Source organism: Theropithecus gelada, chromosome 14, assembly GCF_003255815.1.
Source record: "Theropithecus gelada isolate Dixy chromosome 14, Tgel_1.0, whole genome shotgun sequence".
In the NCBI taxonomy this organism is placed as follows: domain Eukaryota; kingdom Metazoa; phylum Chordata; class Mammalia; order Primates; family Cercopithecidae; genus Theropithecus; species Theropithecus gelada.
In genome coordinates, this window is record NC_037682.1 from 16,096,581 (window position 1) to 16,120,681 (window position 24,101).

The 24,101-nt window shown below is 48.7% G+C and overlaps 1 protein-coding gene across 5 annotated transcripts; it reads left to right on the forward strand.

The window, feature by feature from the left end:
• The first annotated feature begins 393 nt into the window (after positions 1 to 393).
• On the forward strand, positions 394 to 21,587 carry SLC43A3 (solute carrier family 43 member 3). Of its 5 annotated transcripts, none has more exons than XM_025355340.1 (14): positions 394 to 431; positions 1,337 to 1,402; positions 1,638 to 2,003; positions 2,322 to 2,451; positions 3,950 to 3,996; positions 6,921 to 6,997; positions 7,241 to 7,333; positions 10,344 to 10,483; positions 11,572 to 11,669; positions 13,152 to 13,325; positions 13,527 to 13,643; positions 18,396 to 18,582; positions 19,221 to 19,344; positions 20,635 to 21,587. In XM_025355340.1, the coding sequence occupies exons 3-14, from the start codon at positions 1,820 to 1,822 to the stop codon at positions 20,737 to 20,739; spliced, it is 1,476 nt and encodes a 491-aa protein (XP_025211125.1). In that variant the 5' UTR covers positions 394 to 431; positions 1,337 to 1,402; positions 1,638 to 1,819; the 3' UTR covers positions 20,740 to 21,587. The 5 variants fall into 5 exon arrangements, with proteins under 5 accessions (XP_025211125.1, XP_025211122.1, XP_025211123.1 ...); XM_025355337.1 differs by lacking the exon at positions 394 to 431 and adding an exon at positions 843 to 929 and having other exon boundaries at positions 1,601 to 2,003; positions 2,283 to 2,451; XM_025355338.1 differs by lacking the exon at positions 394 to 431 and adding an exon at positions 843 to 929.
• The last annotated feature ends 2,514 nt before the right edge of the window (positions 21,588 to 24,101 follow it).

Genomic DNA, 24,101 nt, shown 5'->3' on the forward strand with positions numbered 1-24,101 from the left:
CAGACTGCATCTAATATGCAAGAAGCTCTCCCCCAAACTGAGCTTTTGGCAAGGGAACAGCCACACAGGCCAAAGAAGACATCAGCTCGCATGCTCTGGACTGGAAGGATAGCAAGGCAGCTGCTTAGACTGGCTACCTCACGCTGATCACAAGCTCCGATGGGCAATTATATATGTCTTTGATTAATAAAAAATGGGGCAATGAATGAATAGTTAATCAATGCAGTCTGCTGGGAAGGCTCTTTCAGAACCTGGGGGTGGGGGTGAGGCAGGGAGTCATCTAAGGGGTCTTTGGGAGCGAAAAGATGGGGCAGTCCTCCAGGGGGTGGTTTCTGAAAAGCCCTCAGTCCTGGTTCTTGGCTGCCTGATTCTGTGGTTGGGATGTTTTTGGCAGCTGTGGGAGTGTGAAACTGGGAGAGAGGGTTGAGGTGGTGAGCAAATAGGAAAAATATGTTCCCTGCCCACCCAGCGGTCAAGGCAAAATGCACAAATAGAGAGAGTGTGTGTGTCCCTATGCCCGCATGTGCTGTCTGCGTGTCCTCTGGGTGCTGTAAGTGGGTGAGTGGGTGACATTTTTCCTAGGTGGGCCTGAGCGTGTAACAGCATTCAACTAACTTGGTTAGGGGAGGCAGAGGCAAGGGGGCTGGGAGGCTGAAAGGCGGTGAGGAGGGAGGGAAAGACACCGCTGGGGTTATAGGGGATCCTAGAGGGAGAAGTTTCAAAAGGGAGAGGTAAAAAAAGGCGCGGGAGGCTGTGAGCAAGGAAAAAGAAGAAGGAAGTGATGGAGAATGGGAGGCCTGCCCCAGCCCCTTCCGGGAGGGCAGGCAGGGGCGGAGGCGAGCAGGGGACTGGGAGGGGCGGCGAGAGGCGCGAATGCGAACCTGGCCCGCGCGGAAAGGGCGCGGAGAGCCCCGGCGCGGAGCACGCGGGTAGGGCGAGGGGTCCCCTTTCGGGGGCCTTGGGGCTCCGAGCCCGGGCTGGCCCCTCGGGCTCCTCTGCGGGGAGGGCCGGCCGCAGGCTGGAGCGGGGTGCGGAGGCTGGCGGGGAGCGGCCCCCCAGGCTTTCCTGGTAGAAGTTGATGCGAGGAAGGGCAGCGGGGACCATGTTTGCGAGTCCTAGGCGAGGGTCATGGGAGCTGGGGTATTTCTGGCAGTAGAATGGCCTGCCTCGTGACTAAACTAGCCCTGTGATCTTGGGCAAGTTCCTGAAATCTGCGGGAGTTTTTGTTTCATTGTCAATAAACTGAAGATAACAACACCAAATTGGCAGCGGGAGTGTGTGTCTTCTGTGAGCCTCCCTGCCCCTGCACCTGGTTGAGTTGCTGTCATTATTTTAGTGGACGGTATTCGGAATTCGAGCGCAGGAGCCTCCGCTTGTCCACCTGCTGCCGGGGAGCTATTGGGTAAGTCGTTTATCTCACCTGTGACTCTAGGTGGCAATTAAGATCTGCCTCTCTACTTACCACGTGGTTACTCAAATGCAGTGCCTAAGATAGTGTATTGGAGTATTTATTCCCCATATTTGCTGCCAGCGGCCATGATCACCCTGCCTCTTAATGCACCCCACAAATAACTCTAGTCCACCTTTGCTTTTCCCGCAGGCCTCCTCTTCCAGCAGCCTCTGTCTTTATTTTACAGGATCCAGAGAATCACCCGCTGACGGTTTTTGCCCAGGCCTGAAACAGAACCAGAGAGCTACGGGAAGGGAAGGGCTTGGCTTGCCAGAGGAATTTTCCAAGTGCTCAAACGCCAGGCTTACAGCGCCTGTGATCCGTCCAGGAGGACAAAGTGGGATTTGAAGATCCACTCCACCTCTGCTCATGGCGGGCCAGGGCCTGCCCCTGCACGTGGCCACACTGCTGACGGGGCTGCTGGAATGCCTGGGCTTTGCTGGCGTCCTCTTTGGCTGGCCTTCACTAGTGTTTGTCTTCAAGAATGAGGATTACTTTAAGGAGCTGTGTGGACAAGATGCTGGGCCGATTGGCAATGCCACAGGGCAGGCCGGTAAGGGCAGGGATGACTTTTCTAAGGAAGTTAAGTCTGGCTCCCAGGTGGTGGCAAGGAGCAGGAAGGACTCTGCCCCCTGCCCACCCCTCTTTCTATGATGAGAGGAAGGGTCAGCAGCCCTCAGCCCACTTGGTCTGGGAAGTGCCTGGAAGGGAGGCACCAGCTCCTGAGGGGTAATTAGGGGCAGCCACATTTCAACTGAGCTGAAGGGACAAGCTTCTGACTGACGAGCTCTCCGAGGTGGAGGGGAGCCCAGGCTGTGTGCTCATTTGGCAGGAAGGCTGGGATGCATGGGAGACCTTTTTTCTCCTCCAGACTGCAAAGCCCAGGATGAGAGGTTCTCACTCATCTTCACCCTGGCGTCCTTCATGAACAACTTCATGACATTCCCCACTGGCTACATCTTTGACCGGTTCAAGACCACCGTGGCACGCCTCATAGCCATGTAAGTCCGAAAGGCCCAGCCCAGGCAAAGGTAGGCGATAGGAATCCTTCAGGCCGCAGCCTAGCTTGGAGTGAAATCCAGGTCAGACGGCCCGGCCGCCCTGCCAGGCACCACACCTGCATCTCGCTCCCAGCGGCTGTTAGGAACAGCCCCAGGCAGCGGGAATTTGTAGACTCCCCACTTCACCACAGCCCCGCTTCCATTTCCTTACCTCTTTCCCTGCTCCGCCTGAATGTGGCTTCCCTATCACGTGCTGAACTGAGCCGGAGGCCAGGCTGACTTCCTGTAAGGGCTGGCTTAGAGCCAGGTTACAAAATTAGCAAAAACTAAAATTGCTCTTCTCTTCCTTCACCCCAAGGATCCATGTCCTCATCCCCTGCACAGCCTCACATCCAGGTTGCTCAGGCTTCATCCGCATCCTCCTCACCGCCTCCCTCCCCCATCACTCCCCAGGGGCTTAGCTAATAGGAAGTTTCCTTGGTATTGCCACTGGTGGAATTTCAGGTCCTTTCTGACTGGAGGGGAGGCAGTGGGGGTTTCCTGTGCAGATGAGTCAGAAGGTTTGGGACGTGATCTCACACACACAGTGTGTTGCTGCATCCTAATCTCGTGCTCTGTGGGCAGCCTCAGCGATAATCAGCGCCCTGCTGGGGACTGATACAGCTCAGAGCAGGTGCTCCCAGGGAGGCACATGTGAGATCAGCTGTCAGAGAGAGGAACAGGAGGGCTAACTGGGCCTGCCTTTCTGGAAATAGCCAGAGAGTAAAGCCAGTCCCTTACATTTTAAGCCTTTGGATGCAGAATGACTGTATCTCAGTCCTTCTTGGTCCTGGGCTCCCTGCTACCTCCCCTTTCCTCCCCTTCCTTAGTCCCCTCCCTCTTCTCGAGCCTTAGGACATTGCTTTTTTTTTTTTTTGACTCCATGCCTTACAAGACCCCTAAATGCTAAGGGAGCCTTATAACCTTGGGACTGTAATCCTGAAATCATAGCACTCTGAGCTAGTCAGTCCAATCATTTCTTTTTATAGAAAAGGCTCCTGAGGCCCAGAGAAGGACAGCGCCTTGCCCAAGGTCACAGAGTGAGGAGGAGTTAGAACTCAAGGTCTTGATTTGCAGACCAGGCACTAACCTCTTTCTCCAATGGGTTGGGCTGTTGGGGCTTCCAGGCGGGAGGATCTTGGCTTTGCCCACTCTGTCCTGGCTAAGTCCCAAGCCAACCACGTCATCAGCTGAGCTCCTTGTCCAAGGCTGCCTATGCTAGCATTGGGCCTCAGAATGAGCAAAATGCACTGTCCATGAGGTCAGGACCACATCTCAATCTCATCGTGGCTTCTCACCTGGTTTTGAGCCTGGGGCTCAGAGGCATCAGTGCTCGTTGCATCCCAGGCTGAGGGTGCGGTCAAGTCCTACACTTGTGGGCTGGGTGAGCAGAATCATGTTTGTCTCCCAGGTTTCTCCTTTCTTGACAATATTCTCCTTTTCCTGTTCTGTGTTTCAGATTTTTCTACACCACCGCCACACTCATCATAGCCTTCACCTCTGCAGGTGAGTGCTGTCAGGTGGGTGGGAGGGATGCAAGCTCAGGGGCACCTGGTGGCTGGGGCAGGTGTGAGCAGAGAGCTATAGGCAAGACATACAGACCACGTGGTTATTCAGAGATCTGTAGCTTGAAAGAATCCTGGAAGGATCTTGAGTTATTGCTGGTCTGTGAAAACAGTTTAGTCTATTGAGAAAATGTGAAAAGCAAGGACAATGGAGAGGGATTACTTTATAGAGTAGAATTTATTCAAAACTTTACATCTGGCAGGGCGCAGTGGCTCACTCCTGGAATCCCAGCACTTTGGAAGGCTGAGGTGGGTGGATCATCTGAGGTCAGGAGTTCGAGACCAGCCTGGCCAACATGGTGAAATCCCTTCTCTACTAAAAACAAAAAATACAAAAATTAGCTGGGTGGTGGTGCACGCCTGTAATCCCAGCTACTCAGGAGGATGAGGCAGGAGAATTGCTTGAACCCAGGAGGCAGAGGTTGCAGTGGGCCGAGATCACACCACTGCACTCCAGCCTGGGTGACAAAGTGAGACTCTATCAACAAACAAACCCTAAAAAACAAAACAACAACAAAAAACTTTTACATCTTGTATGTGTTAAAATGTTCTCTTTCTTTTTAATGAAATGATTATATGAATGACCGTTTTGAAAATATCCTTACTTAGCAGGGTAAAAGTTGACAACCCTATTGTACTCAAAATCTTTTTTTCAAATTTTACCAGTCTGTAAGTCTGGAATTCCAATCTGGTTTGTTCTCCACCACCCTTCCACCCATTACACAGAGGAGAAACTGAGGTCACAAAGGGACCCTTTGCAAAGACACGTCCATGGCCACAGAGAAAGCGAGTGGGAGGTGGGCCTGGTGTGCAGGCCTCCTGATCCCTGACTCTTCTTTCTCTCATTGCCTTGGTTATGGTGGCCACGAGATGCCTCCCGAGGTTCCTCCCTAGTGTCAGACCTGTGGCTCAATTTTTGGTTTAGGAAAGAAGAGTACATTACTCTTGTGTGTGTAAGCTATGCTAAAGCCCAACAGCATCATGAGATTGTCTGCACTCATGCTGGGCAAACACAGAGACTGAGTGTCTTTGTCCACACAGATCTCATGAGATGGCCTGGCACCTCAAACCAATTATTTCAAACCACTCTCCTTATCAAACCAGCATCATCTACTCTAAAAGCCTGTACATGATTTTTAAGCGACTGAATGTGGAGGTGGTGGCTGGGTCATATTTGACTCGTGCTTGCAAATTGAGCAACAATCTTCCTCTTCCTCCATAGTAGAGGGCTCTTCGGTTTTGAAAAAAGCATTGCGCCCACAAGGACTGTATTGTGAAAGAAGCCTCCAACCTTTAGCAATAGGAGAGATGTACATTTTATAACGACAGAAATTGAATGTTAAATTGTGTGAATACTCTAAGATTGGCTCTTGGCAGTGCTTCTTAAGGTATAGCACGGGCCGGGCGCGGTGGCTCAAGCCTGTAATCCCAGCACTTTGGGAGGCCGAGGCGGGTGGATCACGAGGTCAGGAGATCGAGACCATCCTGGCTAACACGGTGAAACCCCGTCTCTACTAAAAATACAAAAAACTAGCCGGGCGTGGTGGCGGGCGCCTGTAGTCCCAGCTACTCGGAGGCTGAGGCGGGAGAATGGCGTGAACCCGGGAGGCGGAGCTTGCAGTGAGCCGAGATCCCGCCACTGCACTCCAGCCTGGGCAACACAGTGAGACTCTGTCTCAAAAAAAAAAAAAAAAAAAAAAAAGGTATAGCACGGTAGTTAAGAGGATGTTAGGGGCACATGCATACTACATCAACTACACTAACAAATATCAAATCACCTGGCAGAACAGCTATTCCCTTTTTATGTCTCTTTCAGTCCTTCTGATTTCATGAAAGAATGTCTTGATGTGGGGCCAGTGTGATTTTAACACTGATGGAAAGAGCAGGTCTTAGGCTTTGAACATTCTAAGGGCAAATGCATCCAGCTACAATTGAATAACATTGTTTTCCTTTCATTGCATTTATTTTTACAGTTACTTCCTATTCATGACAAGCAATGCCAGTGTTTTCATCTACAGTAGTGAAATAAAGTGTCCTTTAAAAATAGATTTTTTTTTTGGATAAAAGTGAGTCAACTTAAAACATTTTAGCAAATAATAGGACAGGCATAGGTTATGGCCAGAATAATGGTGGGCAGAAGTCTGGTTTGGGGAGGAATAATTTGTCAGGGGTTCCCCTCCCCCAGCTCTTGAGCTTTTCTGCTGTGGTCTCACACTTACCAGACCTGTTATAACCATTTGTTTGCATGTCAGTCTCTTTAAGTGCAAGGAGTATCTTTTATTCATCTTGCATTTCCGGTGCCAAGCACACTGCCTGGCACCAAGGAAGTGCTCAGAGTTTAGTGAACAAAGAAAAGACTATGGTCCTTTTCTCACTCAGTTCTCGTAGCACCTGAGGCAGGAAGAGCAGGAACTGTTGTTCCCATTAAACAGATAAGATGACTGAGGCTCAAGGCCAATGCCATGAATTAGGGGATGGGCTTGAGGGTTGAGCCTGGCACCTGAGTCCAGGGTCCTCTTTTCCTAGAGTGTCAAGGATGAAAAGGAGAGGCAGCTTGTGGTTTACTGAGGGAAGAGAGAGGTGGCTTCACTTAGAGCTGTGCCTCTGTCTGTAAACTTCCTGGTCTGCCACAGACTGAGGACCCACTTTGGTTGGGAAGAAGGTGGCTCAGGAGACTTCCACAGAGATATCTGGGGAAACCTTGGCCAGTATCCTAAAAACCCTTGAAGGACGCTGGAATGCTGGCTCGAACTGGGGCCTGGACACTAGGATTGTTGGGAATTTGGAGCAGGTGGGAGCAGAGGTTGGGGCTCCATGTTTGGGTTGCACTATGACGCCATCCTGCTTCTGACTTTGATGGTCCAGGCTCCGCTGTGCTGCTCTTCCTGGCCATGCCAATGCTCACCATTGGGGGAATCCTGTTTCTCATCACCAACCTGCAGGTGGGAGTCTTCCCTAATCCCAGGCACTTGGCAGGGTGGAGGGAAGGTGGAGGGAAGGTGGAGGGAAGGTCAGACCCTTTTCTATAATTGGCTGCCTCAGATGGGGTTGGCTCAAACTGAGGTGGAAGCTCTAGCAGTAGAAGGTGAGTTTGGGTATAAGGAGGGCCTGCCACATGCTGGGTCCTCAGGAAATATCTGTTTCATGAATAAATATGTGATCCAGGCTGGTCCTATCATCCCCAGATTGGGAACCTATTTGGCCAACACCGTTCGACCGTCATCACTCTCTACAATGGAGCATTTGACTCTTCCTCGGCAGTCTTCCTTATTATTAAGGTAAATATAGCAACAGCCTACATTCATTGAGCACTTGTATATGCCAGACGCTTGTCTTGTGAACCTTGCATTATTTCTCTCCATCAACTCGGTGAGGTATGCACTATGTTGCCCCCATTTTACAGACGAAGCATTTGAGTCTCCGAGGTTAAAAAGCTTTTAACAATAAAGGTTCTGCCACTAGTAGCCATGACGCTGGAACTCAAACCCAGGCTTGTTGGTTCTAGAGCCTGAGCTTGTAACCGCTAAGCCCCTTCTTCAGCCTTGCCCAAGCTTTTGTGGCAGTGGTCATGATGTGCTTGGGCCAATGTTGGGCAGAGGCTGGGGGCCCTTCAGAGTGGGGTGTTTGCTGCTGTGAGCTTCTAATTTGGACAAGAAGGTGGCAAGTGGCTAGTGGGTACAGCAGGGGCAGACACGGAGGCTTGTCCAGCTGTCCCAATGGCTGATGTTGAGGTTTCAGGAGATGAACTGTTGCCAAGGCTATTAGAGGTCAATCAACAACCATTCTGCCTTATTCATTGCAAATGGTTTTATCTGGGCAGTGACCTGCTTAGCCCAGGGGATGAATCCTGATTGATGAAAGCCAACCACGGCAATCCGTTTACCCCTTGCTAGTGATGGATGGAGGTCAGCATAGGATCCAGTCCTTTTTAATGAGATAAAGGGGGTGTGTATATTAGAAGACTCAAGGGGCTTTTCTTCCCTGACGGAGGGTGAAAGCAGAGTACAAATGAAGTCTTCCTCATTGAATGTTGCGGTGTGAGGATGTGATAGCTGGGGCTGTGGCAACCATGCTTCAATTATGAGACAACAAGCTGGAGTACTAAAGCCGGCACGCCACAGATGGCTGAGTGAAAGGAAGGGAAGAGTGTGGATCTCAAGCCGCCCAACCTGGGACTTCTCTCTGGGCTTAGTGTTAGGCCAGAGGCAGTTGGCATTCCATGTCGGTTATGGGGGCAGAGAAGAGGATCTCTGGCAGTCACTACCCAGACATGAGTCTAGCTTAGTCCTATAAGCTTTGGAGGTTTGGAGAGTCATACAGAGACTGAGTCCCTGGGGCACTCAAGCCTTTCTACTCCTGGCACAAGAGCCACTTTCCAGGCTCTTCCTCCTTCCCCTGGGTATGCCTCCCTTTCTTTCCTCTTTTTTTTTTTTTTTTTTTTGAGATGGAGTCTCACTTTGTCTCCCAGGCTGGAGTGCATTGGTGGGATCTTGGCTCACTGCAGCCTCTGCCTAGTGGGCTCAAGCAATTCTCCTGCCTCAGCCTCCTGAGTCACTGGGACCATAGGCTTGCCACCACACTCGGCTTATTTTTGTATTTTTCGTAGAGATGGGGTTTCGCCATGTTGACCAGGCTGGTCTTGAACTCTTGACCTCAAGTAATCTGCCTTCCTTGACCTCCCAAAGTGCTGAAATTACAGGCATGAACCACCATGCCCAACCTCTCTCCTGTCTGTCTAGAGTTGGAAGGGGAAAGGCAGCAGGAGTGGGAATTCTTAGTTTAATCTGACTTTGCTGCTGCTTACTCTGACAATTCATTGAGCAATTTACTGCACCTCTCTGGACCTCAATGTCACTCTCTGTAAAATGGGAGGAGGTTGGGCTAGGTCAGTGGTTTCAAACTGAGCATCGAGGAACTTAGGGATTCTCTTTGATGTCATGCCAGTCACCAAGGAGAATAAAGAGGGAGATGACTGGCAAGCTCCCCATTGATGTGTTTTGTAAGTTGAATTTTTGTGTAAAATTTTCTTTGAACAAAAGGCCTTTGCTGTTGTTGGGGGAAGAAAGGCACTGGCTCCACCGGCTGTGGGGAAGGGTCATATGAGGACTCCTCTACCGCTGGGTGTGTCTTGGAGTGGCGGCATATGTGTATCAGGTATCCCTAATCAGCTTCCAGGATGGTAGGTGATGGCTTGTACTCGGACTCCTTAGAAAACAGGGTTCCAGCTCCTGCCTCTTCTGCTGATGTTTTTGTGTGTGATAAAACATGCATAACATAAATATTACTATCTTAACCTTTTTTTTTTGAGACAGAGTCTCACTCTGTTGCCCAGGCTGGAGTGCGGTGGCAGGATCTTGGCTCACTGCAACCTCTGCCTCCTGGCTTCAAGCAATTCTTCTGCCTCAACCAGCCGAGTAGCTGGGATTACAGGTGCGTGCCACCATGCACTGCTAATTTTTGTATTTTCAGTAGAGATGGGGTTTCACCATGTTGGCCAGGCTGGTCTGGAACTCCTGGCCTTAAGTGATCTGCCTGCCTCAGCCTCCCAAAGTACTGGGATTACAGGCATGTAATCATGTAATCATGTAATCATGTAATCACACCCTCTCACCTCAGCCTCCCGAGTAGCTGGAATTACAGGCATGCACCACCACGCCCAGCTAATTTATCTATTTATTTTTAGTAGAGATGAGGTCTTGCTGTTACCCAGGCTGGTCTCAAGCTCCTGGACTCAAGCAATCCTCCTGTCTTGGTCTTCTGAAGCACTAGAATTACAGGCAGGAACCACTGAGCTCAGCCCTGCATAGTGCTCTTAAAGTTCATCCATGTTGTAGTGTATGTCAATTTCTTTCCTTTTTATTTTATTTTTTTTGGAGACAAGGTCATGCTTCATTGTCCAGGCTGGGGTGCAGTGGCCCAGTGATGGCTCACTGCAGCCTCAAACTTATGGGCTCAAGTAATCCTACCACTCAGCCTCCTGAGTAGCTGGGACTACAGGTGTGTGCCACCACAGCCAGTAGCGAAGGGGTGATGTTGTCCATGCTGGTCTTGAACTGGGCTCGAGTGGTCCTCCTGCCTCCCAAAGTGCTGGGATTATAGGTGTGAGCCAGCATGGTGGCCTCCTTCCTTTTTAAAGGCTGAATAATATTCCACTGTGTGTATAGATCACATTATGTTTAGCTGTTCATCTGCTGATGGACCTTTAGGTTGCTTCCATCCTTTGGCTATTGCGAATAGTGCTGCTGTGAACATGGGCGTGACACTGACTTTTTCCTCCTCCTTCTGCAGCTTCTTTATGAAAAGGGCATCAGCCTCAGGGCCTCCTTCATCTTCCTCTCTGTCTGCAGTACCTGGCATGTAGCACGCACTTTCCTCCTGATGCCCCGGGGGCACATCCCATATCCACTGCCCCCCAACTACAGCTACGGGTAAGGACTATCTGGCGATTGTGGTCCAGAGCCCCTCATTGGCCCTCAGGTGGGATGGACAGGGCAAAGCAAACCTGTCACAGGAGAGGAGGAGGACTGGAGCAGTGCATCTGTTAGCTATTGCTGCATAACAAACGATCTCAAAACTCAGCAGCCTAAAACGTTCAGCATTTATCATTTTTCACAAGTCTGTGGGTAGCTGGCTAGTTCTACTGATCAGGGTCAGATGTAGATGATTTTGACAGGGCTCATTCATGCATCTGATCATTTGGAGGGTTACAAGGGGGCTGACTATGCTAGGATGGCCTCATTCACATAGGTTTGGAGTGACAGGGATGCCTGGGTCACGTGGCTGTCATCCTCCAGCAAGCCAGCGTGGGCTCATTCACACCGTGATTTCAGGGTTCTGAAAGAGCGCAGAAATGCACAAGTGTTCTTGAGGTTTAGGCTTGGAATTGGCACAACCACTTCTGCTGCATTCTTTTGGCTGAAGCAGTTCACAAGGCTGGCCCAGATTCAGGGCATGGGGAAATAGAGCTGCAAAGTCTCATTCAAATGGGGGTAAATACAGAGGAGGTGAAAACATGTGATCATTTTTGCAGTCAGTTGCCACAAGGAGTAGAGGAAGGGTGTTCCTTTGCTGCTCACTTACTATTTGTCAGACCCCATGTGCTCTCTGATTTCATCCTCACAATAATCCTCTCAGATATCCTTATCTCCATTTTCTAAATGAGAAAAATGAGGCTCAGAAGGGTTAAGTCTGAGTCATCTTTCTGTTGCTAGGAAGAGGCAGAGCTGGGATTTGAACCCTGGCCTGCCCTGCTCTTTTCATACTTCCAGTGGTTCCCAAACTTTGCTGCATATTAGAGTCACTAGATTCACATAGAGATCTTAGAAAAGGAAGCCTGACTCTCACCTCCAGACATACTGATTTAATTGGTCTGGTCTGCAGCCTGGGCATCAGGGTGGCTAAAAGGTGATTCCAAAGTGCGGTGAAATGTGGGATTCACTATACTGTTCCCTCCAGTCTGAGTCTCAGGTTCAGCTCACAGTCCTTGGCCTTGCTGGTGGGGCTTTTGTTTCCATAGCCTGTGCTCTGGGAATGGCACCATGAAGGAAGAGAAGGAAACAGCTGAGCATGAAAACAGGGAGCTACAGTCCAAGGAGGTCGTTTCAGCAAAGGAAGGTGAGCCCTGCTGACTAATCTCTCTCTCCTCCAGACCTGAGTCTCTCCTTGTGCCTTTCCTGGCCCCTCGCCTCCAGAGCTCCCCCAGAGGCCCAGAATCAGGAAAGGCAGGACAGAGAAAGGACCTTAGGCATCTTTCCAACCCCCTCACTTAATGGAGGGTCCAGAGAGGGGCGGGGCTTTTGTCTCTTTTCTGTCCCTCTTTTCTCTCTTTCACATCCCATCACTTTCCCCCGCTTCAAGCCTGCCTTCCATGGGTTGCCTTCCCTTCCCCCACCTCCTCGGTTCTGCCCTCTTCTGTGATGCCATTGCACTAAGTCTGGTGCAATGTCCCCATTTCTCCAGGTCTCCTGGGTCTGTCCTCTCTTATTGTCCCAACTCTATCACTGCTTCCTTTCCTTCCTCTCTGTTCTGAGTCTTTGATTACACACATCACAAACCGCAGCTAGCTACAGTAGAAATAAGAACGGGGTGGGAGAGGAGATGGGAGATGCAGGTTGAAGGACATGAAGGAGCAGATGAGCAGGATGAACAGGCCTAGAGATCTAATGCACAGCATGAAGACTGTAGGTCATCAAATTGCATTGTGTCTGGGACTTTGCTAAACAAGTAGATTTTAACTGCTCTTGCCACAAAACAGGTAGAAATGTGAGATGATGGATATGTTAATTTGCTTTACTATAGTAACCATCTTAGTAGCTATATGTATCCTATGACCTCATGTTGTACATCTTAAATATACACAATAAAATTGATTTTTTTTTTTTTTTTTTTTTTTTTTTACCATCTGACAGTTGGATCCAAAACACATATTTATTTATTTGTTTTAAAGAAAGAAGAATAGGGTTCTGGGAAGCTTCCAAAATCAAGGGAGGAAATTGAACTTGCCAGGATGTAGGACCTATTTTAGATTAGGTCCGTCCTAATCTAAACTTATGGTCGGTCTGCCTTGTTAGGAGGAACCATCTCATTGGTTAACCTTGAGAGAGGAACAGAACCCTGAATTCACGGTGCCATCTGATCATGAAGATTAGGGTAGAGGAAGATTCCCCAAGGAAACTCAGGATACTGGTACCAAAAGAAAGGGAGGCACTGAGGAGCAGGTTAGAACAGAGTGTCCACACTCATCCTCGTCTTCCTTCTGACTTTCTCCTCTCCTTGTCATTCCTTTCACCTTTCTGGCTGAGAAAGATCAGGAAGGTATTACTGCAAGAAGTGTCATTGACCAGGCTGTGAGAGACAGATCGGATTTCAATAGAGAAGAACACAGAGGGTCATCCAAGGTGGTAGGGCCAGCATGACAAAGCAGGGAGGTGGGGATGTGTGAGTCTGAGGCAGGCGCAGAGCATGCTGGGTGAGTTATGGGACCCAAGGGTAGAAGGTGGGCCTGGACCTGAAATGTTCCACTGAAGCCTCCACCCTCCCCATCCTACCTGTCCACTTTCCTCGCAATTCACGCCCAGATCCTCCTCTCCCCGTTAGAGACCCCAGGGAAAGGGCAGAAGCAGGAACCCCGCTCCTTCTGGAGCTACGCTTTGTCTCGGCGCTTTGCCTGGCACCTGGTGTGGCTGTCTGTGATACAGTTGTGGCACTACCTCTTCATTGGCACTCTCAACTCCTTGCTGACCAACATGGCCGGTGGGGACGTGGCACGAGGTATGTGGTGGGGCTGGGAGGTAGCCCATCTGCACATCCCAGCTGGGAACACAGAGCCTCCCAGCAGGGCTGTACACACCAGAGGAGGGTCTGATGGTGTGGGGAGGAGGGACGTGCAGACAAGAGCAAAGTGGGAGAGTCCTTGTCTGGAAGGGAGTTTTGGAAACTTCTCATCAACCAACCTCTCTTTTCCCTCTGTAGTCAGCACCTACACAAATGCCTTTGCCTTCACTCAGTTCGGAGTGCTGTGTGCCCCCTGGAATGGCCTGCTCATGGACCGGCTTAAACGGAAGTACCAGAAGGAAGCAAGAAAGACAGGTGAGATGCAGGGGAGGGCAGGGCTGGGCAGGGAACCAGGAAGGGAGTCTTCATTTACCCCATGTCGTCTTCTCTCTCTCTTTCTCTTTTTTTTTTTTTTTTTTTTAGATAGAGTCTCACTCTGTTGCCTAGGTTGGAGTGCAGTGGCGTGATCTTGGATCACTGCAGCCTGCGCCCCCTGGGTTCAAGAGATTCCCCTGTCTCAGCTTCCCGAGTAGCTGGGATTACAGGCATGTGCCACCATCCCCTACTAATTTTTGTCTTTTTAGTAGAGATGGGGTTTCACCATGTCAGGCTGGTCTTGAACTTCTGACCTCAGGTGATCTGTCCACCTCAGCCTCCCAAAGTGCTGGGATTACAGGCATGAAGCACCATGCCCAGTCTTCTCTTGTGTTCTTAACCCTGTCTGGTTACACTCATTGATTCATTAAAACACTAGTCACTGAGTGACAGTTATGTGTCAGCCATGGTGCCAGACACCAGGAATTCAACAGCAGACAAGACAGATGTGTTCTTTTTCTCAAGGTGTTCTCAGTCTAGAAGGTGGAGAAAGGCAGATAGGCAGTTACAATCCATGAAGCAAGCCCACAGGGGGTTATGGGGGCACAAAGAAGGGCACATAATCTATTCTGGGTGAGGATGGGATTGGTGCCAGGGAAGGCTTCCTGGAGGAGGTGGCATCTAAACCAAGACCTGAAGGATGAGTAAGAAGGGAGGAGATGAAGAAGTGGGGCCTTGGAGAGTGGCCCAGGAGCACAGTGGGGTCAAAATGGTGAAAGACAGAGTGAAACACTAAGGAATCTGGGCAGGTGAATCAGGCTGGCTAGGACACAGAGCACTGGGGAATCTTAGGGAAGTGGCTGGAGAGAGAGAGGTAAGAAGGGGTCAGGCTGTTTACCACATCAGGGAGTTTTGGCCTGGTCCTTGGACATGGTTGGAGGAGTAGAGATATGCTGAGGTATTTTAACTGCTGGGTCAGGAGGGACAAAAGTAGATCAACATTTTACATACTTATTTCATCTATCCCTTCCCCCACCCCATGCACCTGCTTCTCCCACACCTGCTAGAGTTTTCAAAGCAAATCTTAGACATCGTATAATTTCATCTGTAAATATTTCTCTATACCCATAAATGTTTCTCTAACATATAAGGCCTCTTTTACTTAAACATCCCCATAAAATCATGATCACACCTAAAAAAAACAATAATTTCTCGTATCACCTACTGTGCAGTCACTGTTCAAATTCCTCCAATCATTTCAAATACATCTTTTTACATTTGGTTTGCTCAAATTAGGGTTGCTGTGTCTTCTATAGCTTTTAAAATCTAGAAGAGTCCTCCCCCCTTTTCTTATTTATTTGTTGAAGAAACTGGGCCATTTCCCCATATTTTGGATTTGGCATTGTTTTAATGTGTTATTTAAAAGTATTCCTTTCCGGCCGGGCGCGGTGGCTCAAGCCTGTAATCCCAGCACTTTGGGAGGCCGAGGCGGGTGGATCACGAGGTCAGGAGATCGAGACCATCCTGGCTAACATGGTGAAACCCCGTCTCTACTAAAAATACAAAAAACTAGCCGGGCGTGGTGGCAGGCGCCTGTAGTCCCAGCTACTCGGAGGCTGAGGCGGGAGAATGGCGTGAACCCGGGAGGTGGAGCTTGCAGTGAGCCGAGATCGCACCACTGCACTCCAGCCTGGGCGACAGAGCGAGACTCCCGTCTCAAAAAAAAAAAAAAGTATTCCTTTCCTTGGGTATTTCCTGTAAACAGTGGGATTAGAAGCTTGGAGGAAACACAGTTTAATTGTTTGGGGTTTTTTTTGGCATGAATAACTCAGAGGTAGAGCTGTGGGTTTCCTCTGGTCTCCCATCAGCAGGCCCTGGTGTCTGTTGTCTTGTTGCTGTGTTAAGATTGATCAACTGGTTTAGACATTGCCAGTCTGATCCATCCACTGTAAAGTTCCCCCATATACTTAGTGATTTTAGCAGCCATTAATGATCAATGCCTAGGCCCATTAGAATTACAAAAGGATGATTTTCTTTTCTTTTCTTTCTTCTTTTTTGAGACAGAGTCTCACTCTGTTGCCCAGGCTGGAGTGCAGTGGCACAATCTTGGCCTACTGCAAACTCCACCTTCCAGGTTCAAGCGATTCTCCTGCCTCCGCCTCCTGAGTAGCTGGCTTTACAGGCACCCACCACCTGGCTAATTGTTGTATATTTAATAGAGATGGGGTTTCACCATGTTGGCCAGGCTGGTCTCAAACTCCTGACCTCAGGTGATCTACCCGCCTCGGCCTTCCAAAGTGCTGAGATTACAGCCACTGCTCCTGGCCAAAAGGATGATTTTCTATTTCTATCTTCTGCTTTTAATCACTAGAGTTCTTCTAGAAAGAAAAACATTCTTTACTATTTTGTTACCTAGAAATAAATGCTTGGTTTACATGTTTATTTACCAGTCCGAAATAATGAATTGGTGCCCTAGTGACCTCCAGACGTGGCTACTAATTTTTTTAAATAAAATTTCATTTTAAAATATATTTGACATGTTTCAATCTGTTCTGTCATGATTCTTCTTGATGCTCAAATTGTCTCACCTTTGGCCATTGAAAACTTTACCAACCCAGAATCTGTGTCTTTTAGACAAAATCACATTATTTCTAGACAGTATCTTTACTTTCTAGCACAATTAAATGTTCAGGTCCATTTCACTAGGTGTCTTTCCTGCCCCAGACCTGCAATCGTCATTTTTTCCCAACTAACCCTGGGTTTCTTTAATTGGAAATGGTATTTAGAGGCTACAGTCTGGATGCCGAGGTTTCTTATTGCTCCTGTGTTGTCACTGCTTTTGTGCTTTGGATAGAGTTAACATGTATATAATTTTTGATAAGAAAAATATCATAAATATTTAATACTGATATTTTTATTCAAATTTTTATTTCCTTGATTTTACATTTGCAGCCCTTTCTCTTCCTCTGATAATCCTGGTTCCTAACATATGCATATATACACGTACATACACATATATAGTATTTTAAATATAATTACTGGTTTTAGCAATATTGATGTTACTTGGTAACAGTACAATTGCTAAATACTGTTGCTACTTCTTTCTTTCCTTTTTTCTGTCCTTTCTTATTCCTTTCTCATCCTTAGGATATATCCCATGAGAGATGTACAGTCAAGTTGCCCTATTTTCTTTTTTATTTTTAGGGATGAGGTCTCACTCTGTTGCCCAGGCTGTCGTACTGTGGTATGATCATGACTCACTGCAGCCTCAACCTCCTGGGCTCAAGTGATCCTCTCCCTTCAGCCTCCCAAGTAGCTTGGACTACAGGCGTGCATTACCATGTCTGGCTAATTTAAATTTTTTTTTTTTTTTTTTTTTGGTAGAGAAAGGATCTGTGTTGCCCAGGCTAATGTTGAACTCCTGGGCTCAGGCTTGCCCTGGCCTCCCAAAGTGTTGGGATTGTAGGTGTGAGCCACCACACTGGGCCAAATTACTGTATTTTAAGGATCACCAACTTGGTATAGAGTTCTGTTCATTGGTTTCATTTTATTTTATTTTGTTTCTGATTTTTTAAGATTGTTTTACTTGTTTTCTTCCTATTACTATTTAATTGTATTTGTAAAACATTTACATATCAGACATTTACAGTTTCCCAAAGCTAAAACTGTGAAACAAGATATATTCAAAGAAGTTTAGTTTCCCTCTCTGTTTCCTGTACCCCTTTTCTTCTTCTTTAGGTAACCATTTTTATGTTTTTTAATATAAACATTGCGTAGGCGTATATACATGTATTAGTCTGTTTTCATGCTGCTGCTAAAGACATATCTGAGACTGGGAAGAAAAAGAGGTTTAATTGGACTTACAGTTCCACATGGCTGGGGAGGCCTCAGAATCATGGCAGGAGGTGAAAGGCACTTCTTACATGGTGGTGGCGAGATAAAATGCGGAAGAATCAAAAGCGGGAACCCCTGATAAACCCATCAGATCTCGTGAGCTTTATTCACTATCACAAGAATAGTGTGGGAAAGACTGGCCCCCATGATTCAATTACCTCCCCCACCCAGGTCCCACCCATAATACATGGGATTTCTGGGAGATGCAATTCAAGGTGAGATTTGGGTGGGGACACAGCCAAACCATATCAATACATTTCCCTCTCTTTTAGATAAAAGGTAGTATACTGTACACACTATTCCGCAGGGGTTTTTTTTGTTGTTGTTGTTGTTTTTTTTTTTTGGTGTAGCTCTATCCTGAGGGTGCTCTGTAGCAGGGACCTCTCCTCATGCCTTTTAACCACTGCCTGGGTCTCCGTTATATGGCTGCAACCTAGTTGCTGCAGCGTTCCCATACTGACGGCTATTTGGATTGTTTCCAGTCTTTTGCTATTACCAGTAGTGTTACAAAGAGGATCTGGCCACATGTTCAGGGCGGGGAGGGCAGATGTGTGTAGCCTGTCAGGAGGGCATTGCAGTAATCCATGACTGAGTTAATGGTGGTTTAAAGCTAGGACAAGTCAGTGGGGTTGCAGAGGAGTGGGCACATTTGAATGGTATGTAGGAGGTGAATGATCAGCATCATTGATGAATTTGAGGTGGGGCCTGTGGGGAAGGGATTCGAGGATGACTCCCAGGTTTCTGTTGGGTCAGTGAATGGATACTGGCTCCTCCCCCTTTTTCAGTCTTCCTTGGCCCTTCCCTGACTTCTGTTGGGTTGGCCTACAGAGAGCCTCTTTTTCCTCTCTGTTCACCCAGGTTCCTCCACCTTGGCAGTGGCTCTCTGCTCGACGGTGCCTTCGCTGGCCCTGACATCCCTGCTGTGCCTGGGCTTCGCCCTCTGTGCCTCAGTCCCCGTCCTCCCTCTCCAGTATCTCACCTTCATCCTGCAAGTGATCAGCCGCTCCTTCCTCTATGGGAGCAACGCGGCCTTCCTCACCATTGCGTAAGTGGCCTTGGGGCGGGCTCTTACGCAATGGGACACACTGGGGCAAAGAGAAGCTGGAGGTAAAGAAGTTGGGATGTGAGGCTGGGCCTGGAGGCAGTCAGGTGCGGGAGACTGGGTTTGGGGGCAGGTGTGGAGGGGGTGAGACCAGAGGCGGTGGGAAGGATAGAACATTCATGCACTTGAGCCTTTACATCTGCAGTGTCCTCGCCCTCTGTTTTCTACTTGGTGAACTTGTATTCATCCTCTGAGGCCCACTTCTGTTCCAGTTCTCCAGGGAAGAGATGGAAAAGTGTCTTCCCTTCTTTGTGTCCTTAGTACCGTAGTCTTACTTCCTTTGCTAGTACGTGCATTGTCTGGCATGCTATCCATTTACATGCCTGTCTTTTCTTCCCTGGTGTAGCCTGCATGAGGGTCCTCTCTGTTTGTCCAGGGCCCCGCATGTGCCTTCTCTGGGTTCTGTGGGTCAAATGTCTGAGCAGAGGTGAAGAGGGAAAGGCCAGACAGGTGTGGGTAGAGGGCAGGCGTAGGACAGGGGAGCTGGGAACAAGCAGCTGACAGAGGCCCCTGAAGCCAGGCTCCTGCTTGGAGGGAGGGTGCCTGAAGCTCACTGGAACTCCTCTGGTTTCTCTCCCCAGTTTCCCTTCGGAGCACTTTGGCAAGCTCTTTGGGCTGGTGATGGCCTTGTCGGCTGTGGTGTCTCTGCTCCAGTTCCCCATCTTCACGCTCATCAAAGGCCCCCTTCAGAATGACCCATTTTACGTGAGTACTGGGAGGATGGGCATCCCTGCTGTGGCCTTAGGCCTTGGCTGCCCCAAATCTGGCTGTGATGGCTTGGGTATGTAGCGTGGCGCAGCTTCCCAAAGAGTCTGTGTTATTCAAATATTTGGGGCAAAAGTATTTTTGTGTGTGAGGAAACAGACATTCTGGACTGGGGTGGAAATTCTCACAAAACTTCAAGCAAAATCCTGAGACCTCAAAGGTGCTTCCTGCCTGTGGTGAGTGCGGGCCCACCCTGGCCTCTCCCCTAGGCCCACGCAGGGTTTCCACTGTTGGCCCCAGGGACAGGAGCTCTGTGCTTTCACCTCTGTGTCCTTACACCTGGAGGGCTGCTCTGAGGTCCTGCTCTAGGAGGTGGGCATGACTCTCCTGCTCTTTGCAGAAACTGAGGCTCAAAGAGGTTACTTACGTGTTCAGAGGCACTGGCTAAGGAGCAAAAGTCTTTCAACTTTGAATTCTGTATTTTGACCACTGCACAGCTCTTATTTGCCTCATTTTTTTTTAAAAAAGCAACAAATTGTAGAATAGGAGTTTAAATCCATCTCTTGGAGAAAAGACTAAATGTTTTTTGTTTTTGTTTTGAGGACAGGGTCTTGCTTTGTCACCCAGGCTGGAGTGCAGTGGCACAATCTCGGCTCACTGCAGCCTCAATCTCCTGGGCTCAAGTGATCCTCTTATCTCAGCCTCCTGAGTAGCTGACACTGCTGGCATGTGCCACCATGCCCAGCTTTTTATTTTATTTTATTTTATTTTATTTTTTATTTTTTTGATAGACACTGGGGTTTCGCTATGTTGCTTGGGCTTGTTTTGAATTCCTGGCCTCAAGCGATCCACCCGCCTCTGCCTTCCAAATTGCCGTGATTACAGGCGTCAACCACTGTGCATGGCCAAAAGACTAAACTTGAAATCTGAGGCAAATGACTTGATTGTGACATCAGATGACCAAGTAATCAAATGTATATTCTAGCTGGTGCCTCTACCAGCTTCACATGTGACCGTGAACATGACATTGAATGCTCGCTAGGCCTCTGTTTCTTTACCTGTGAAATGGGCTTAATATTCCTCCCCTTCCCCACCCCGTAGTGCAGAATGAAAAGTAACTGAAAATCCTTCCTCCAGGGCACCATAGTGTCTGAGTGAAAAGTAGAATATAAACTCGGTAGACTTCTGGTCCCTTCGTTGGTCATGGAATGGATCAGTGCTTGCTTCATTGAGCAACAGTTCTGTTGTTCAGAATTCCTGGATTTCACCTGACTTCTGCTCTCCCTGCAGGTAAATGTGATGTTCATGCTTGCCATTCTTCTGACATTCGTCCACCCCTTTCTGGTATACCGGGAATGCCGCACTTGGAAAGAAACTCCCTCTGCAATTGCATAGTTCAGAAGCCCTCCCTTTTCAGCCCTGAGGATGGTTTTGTTCATCTTTCTCCACCTTTGAGGACCTCGTGTCCCAAAAGACTGCCTTTCCCAGCAAACACCACACACACACACACACACACAAACACACACGCAAAGACATATTTAACTGTTAACAAGGACGTTTGAGCAGCAAGAAAAGAATCTCAGTTGCCAAGCAGACTGATATTGCACAGACTCAAAGCAAAGGCATGTGGAACTTCTTTATTTCAAAACAGGAGTGTCTCCTTGCACTTAGCCTTGGTGACTCCAGGGGAGATGACATGGGGGAGGAAGTATGTTACCTACTTCTTTATGCCTGTTTGGCTCTGAAGCCCATGTGTGCCTGGATCCTCTGCCACGGGTTAAATTTTCAGGTGAAGAGTGAGGTTGTCCTGGCCTCAGCTATACTTCCCAGCTCTCCCTCAAGAGTGCAGCCTTGGCTACAGAACTCACAGCTCTGGGAAAAAGAGGGGCAGACAGGGTTCCCTGGGCCCAGTCTCAGCCCGGCTAGTGATGCTGGATGACCTTGGCCTGACCCTGGTCTGGTCTCAGAATCACTTTTCCCATCTGTAAAATTGAGATGAGTTTTGGTGCTGAAGGTTCTTCCTGGAGCAGATGTCCTAGATGGTTTTAGGGACAGTGACAGAGTCAGGCCACTGCAAGGGCCATGGGAGCCAGCTGACCTGCTTGACCGAAGGATTTCTGACAAACTGTCTTTGGGGATGTTTTCCTCTTCAAGAAAGGATATAAGTTATTTACTTTGGGCATGTAAAAGAAAATTTCTCTGGGGAATAATTTTATAGAAAAATAAAGCTGTGTCTAAGGCAACTACTGTTTGCATCTCTAGGCTTTGGGGCTGGGGTGTGTGTGTGCGTGTGTGTGTATGTGTGTGTGTGTGTGTTTCTGAGGAGGCCCTACCCTGGCATGAGAAGAGTGTAGGAAATCTGGCTACACATCCTTGTGTGGCAGCTGGACCCAGAGGTGGGGCAAGAACCCTGTCTATGATTCACCCCGCTGGTCCTGGCACATGGGCCCAGAGACTTTCTCCTCCAGGAACCCCTCTGCTTCCTCTTCCTCTCCACATCCTTAACCTTCAGCAGAACCCTACCCCTCACTCCACATTCCCAGCTAGAGCACTGGATGGAATCAGAAAGTCCTAGTTTGAGTTTCAACTCTGCCCCTCAGCAGCTGGGCAAGCCCCTTAACCAGTCTGAGACACTAGTTCCCCACTTGCAAAGTACAGGTAATCATTTTTATCTCTGACGGTGATTGTGAGAGTGTAAAGCCATTTCGACTGCCTAGCACGTGGTGGGAGCACATGAGGGTTTGCTCCTGTGTTTACTCATGACCCTCGGGGAGGACGGAGGCAAAGAGGGAGAAGTTGAGGGTGCAGGAGGAGAGATGGTAGGTGGGTGGGATGGGAGAATCTGGGGCACACCAGCTGTCTCATTCCCATCTTGTTAGCAGAGGGATTAGGGAAGAACGGTGGGAGGCGCAAGGATGGGGGTGGAAGGCAGGGGGCTGGCAGGCAGGTTGATCCATCCATTCATTCAATAAATGTTTATCAAGGACCTGCCACGTGTCAGGCCCTGTCCTGGGTTCTGGGGCTATAAAGATGCAGAAGGGTCTGAAGCCCAGCTCTTCCTTCTTCCTGTAGGCATCGGGGTATACTTTCTAGGGGCCCAAGAGCCTGGGTCTGAGGATGGACACCAGAGTTCTAGTGGTGTCTGTGAGCAGCATCTAGATATAATGGATGAATTTGGTCTTGTTACCCTGCTCAAAAGCTTTCAGCAGCTCCCCACTGCCCACAGGACAAAAACCCAGAGGCTAGCCTGACATTCAAGGCTGTCACTAGTGTGATCTCAACCTCTCCCCTGCCCTCTTTACCTCCTACCAACAGAGGGGCAGAACCCATCCCCATGGACCAAGATTCCCGGTCTCTGGGTCTGTGTGTGCACCAGTTCCTCTGTGTGGGCGGCTCACCCTGCCTCAGCTTGTGAAATCCATCTGGTCTGCTGGGATCCTGCTCAAAATGTCATCTTCTCCAAAAATCATTACTCAGGCTTTCCAGCACGGCTGAGTCCCTGGCACTTGGTCACACCCTTCCTGGTGACTGGCATCTGCCTCCACATCATGACCCTCCCACCCCTTGCTTGGGCAGCAAACTCCAGGAGGCAAGGTCTGGTCTCACCTGGCTCTAATTAATCTGTGCTTACCATCCACATGGTGTCAGCTAATTCTTTTTGAACGAATGATCGCTGAATGAGTGGATTCTTGTTTTGGCCTCAGAACCAATTAGGAGCCAGAAAAAACACATGGGGGTAGGGGAGGTGCAGTGTGGTGCAGTGGAAAAAAACCCTTCTGGAAATCTCAGCTCTGTCACTTACTTTATCAGCTCTGTGACTTTGGATGGACAACTTCTTTGTCAGTACGGTGGGAGAAATAGACATGCCTCTCTGGGCTGTTGTAAGGATTACAAATTTGGTCGAATGCTCGGCACCTGGTAGGTTGAACAGATCACAGCTAGCATTCCAGATGATATATTAAAACAAAACAAAGATGCCTGATGTCCAGCAGTTGGTGAACGGACAAAGGAAATGTACCGTGTTTGGGATATTATTTGGCAATCAAGAAAAGTACTGACAGGTGCTACAACATGGATGAATCTTGAAAACATCAGACTAAGTGAAAGAAGGCCAAACACAAGAAACTGCTAATGATTCCATTTAAATATGAAATGTCGGGCCAGGGTGCAGTGGCTCATGCCTGTAATCCCAGCACTTTGGGATGCCAAGGTGAGCAGATCACTTGAGGCCAGGAGTTTGAGACCAGCCCAGCCAACATGGTGAAACCCTGTCTCTACTTAAAATTAGCCGAACATAGTGGCATGCACCCGTAATCCCAGCTACTTGGTTGGCTGAGGCATAAGAACTGCTTGAGCCTGGGAGGTGGAGGTTGCAGTGAGCCAAGATCGTGCCACTGCACTCCAGCCTGGGTGACAGAGTGAGGCTCTGTCTCAAAAAAAAAAAAAAAAAAAAAAAAAGAAAGAAAAGAAAAGAAAAAAAGAAATTTCCAGAATAGGCCAATCTGTAGAGGCAGAAAGTAGATTCATGATTGGGTAGGCCTGGGTGGAGGCCATGGGTAGTGATCGCTCATGAGGAAGGGGTTTCTTTTGGGTGATGAAAACAGGAGGACTTATGGTATGTTAATTATATCTCAATAAAACTGTTATTTAAAGGAAGAAAAGATGCCTGGATTCCCCAGGAAGTGTACAGTACACTTCTGTGAGAATCAGAGACGATTTCTGGGGAAGATGGGCAGGAGGAGAGTAAGTGGGGGAAG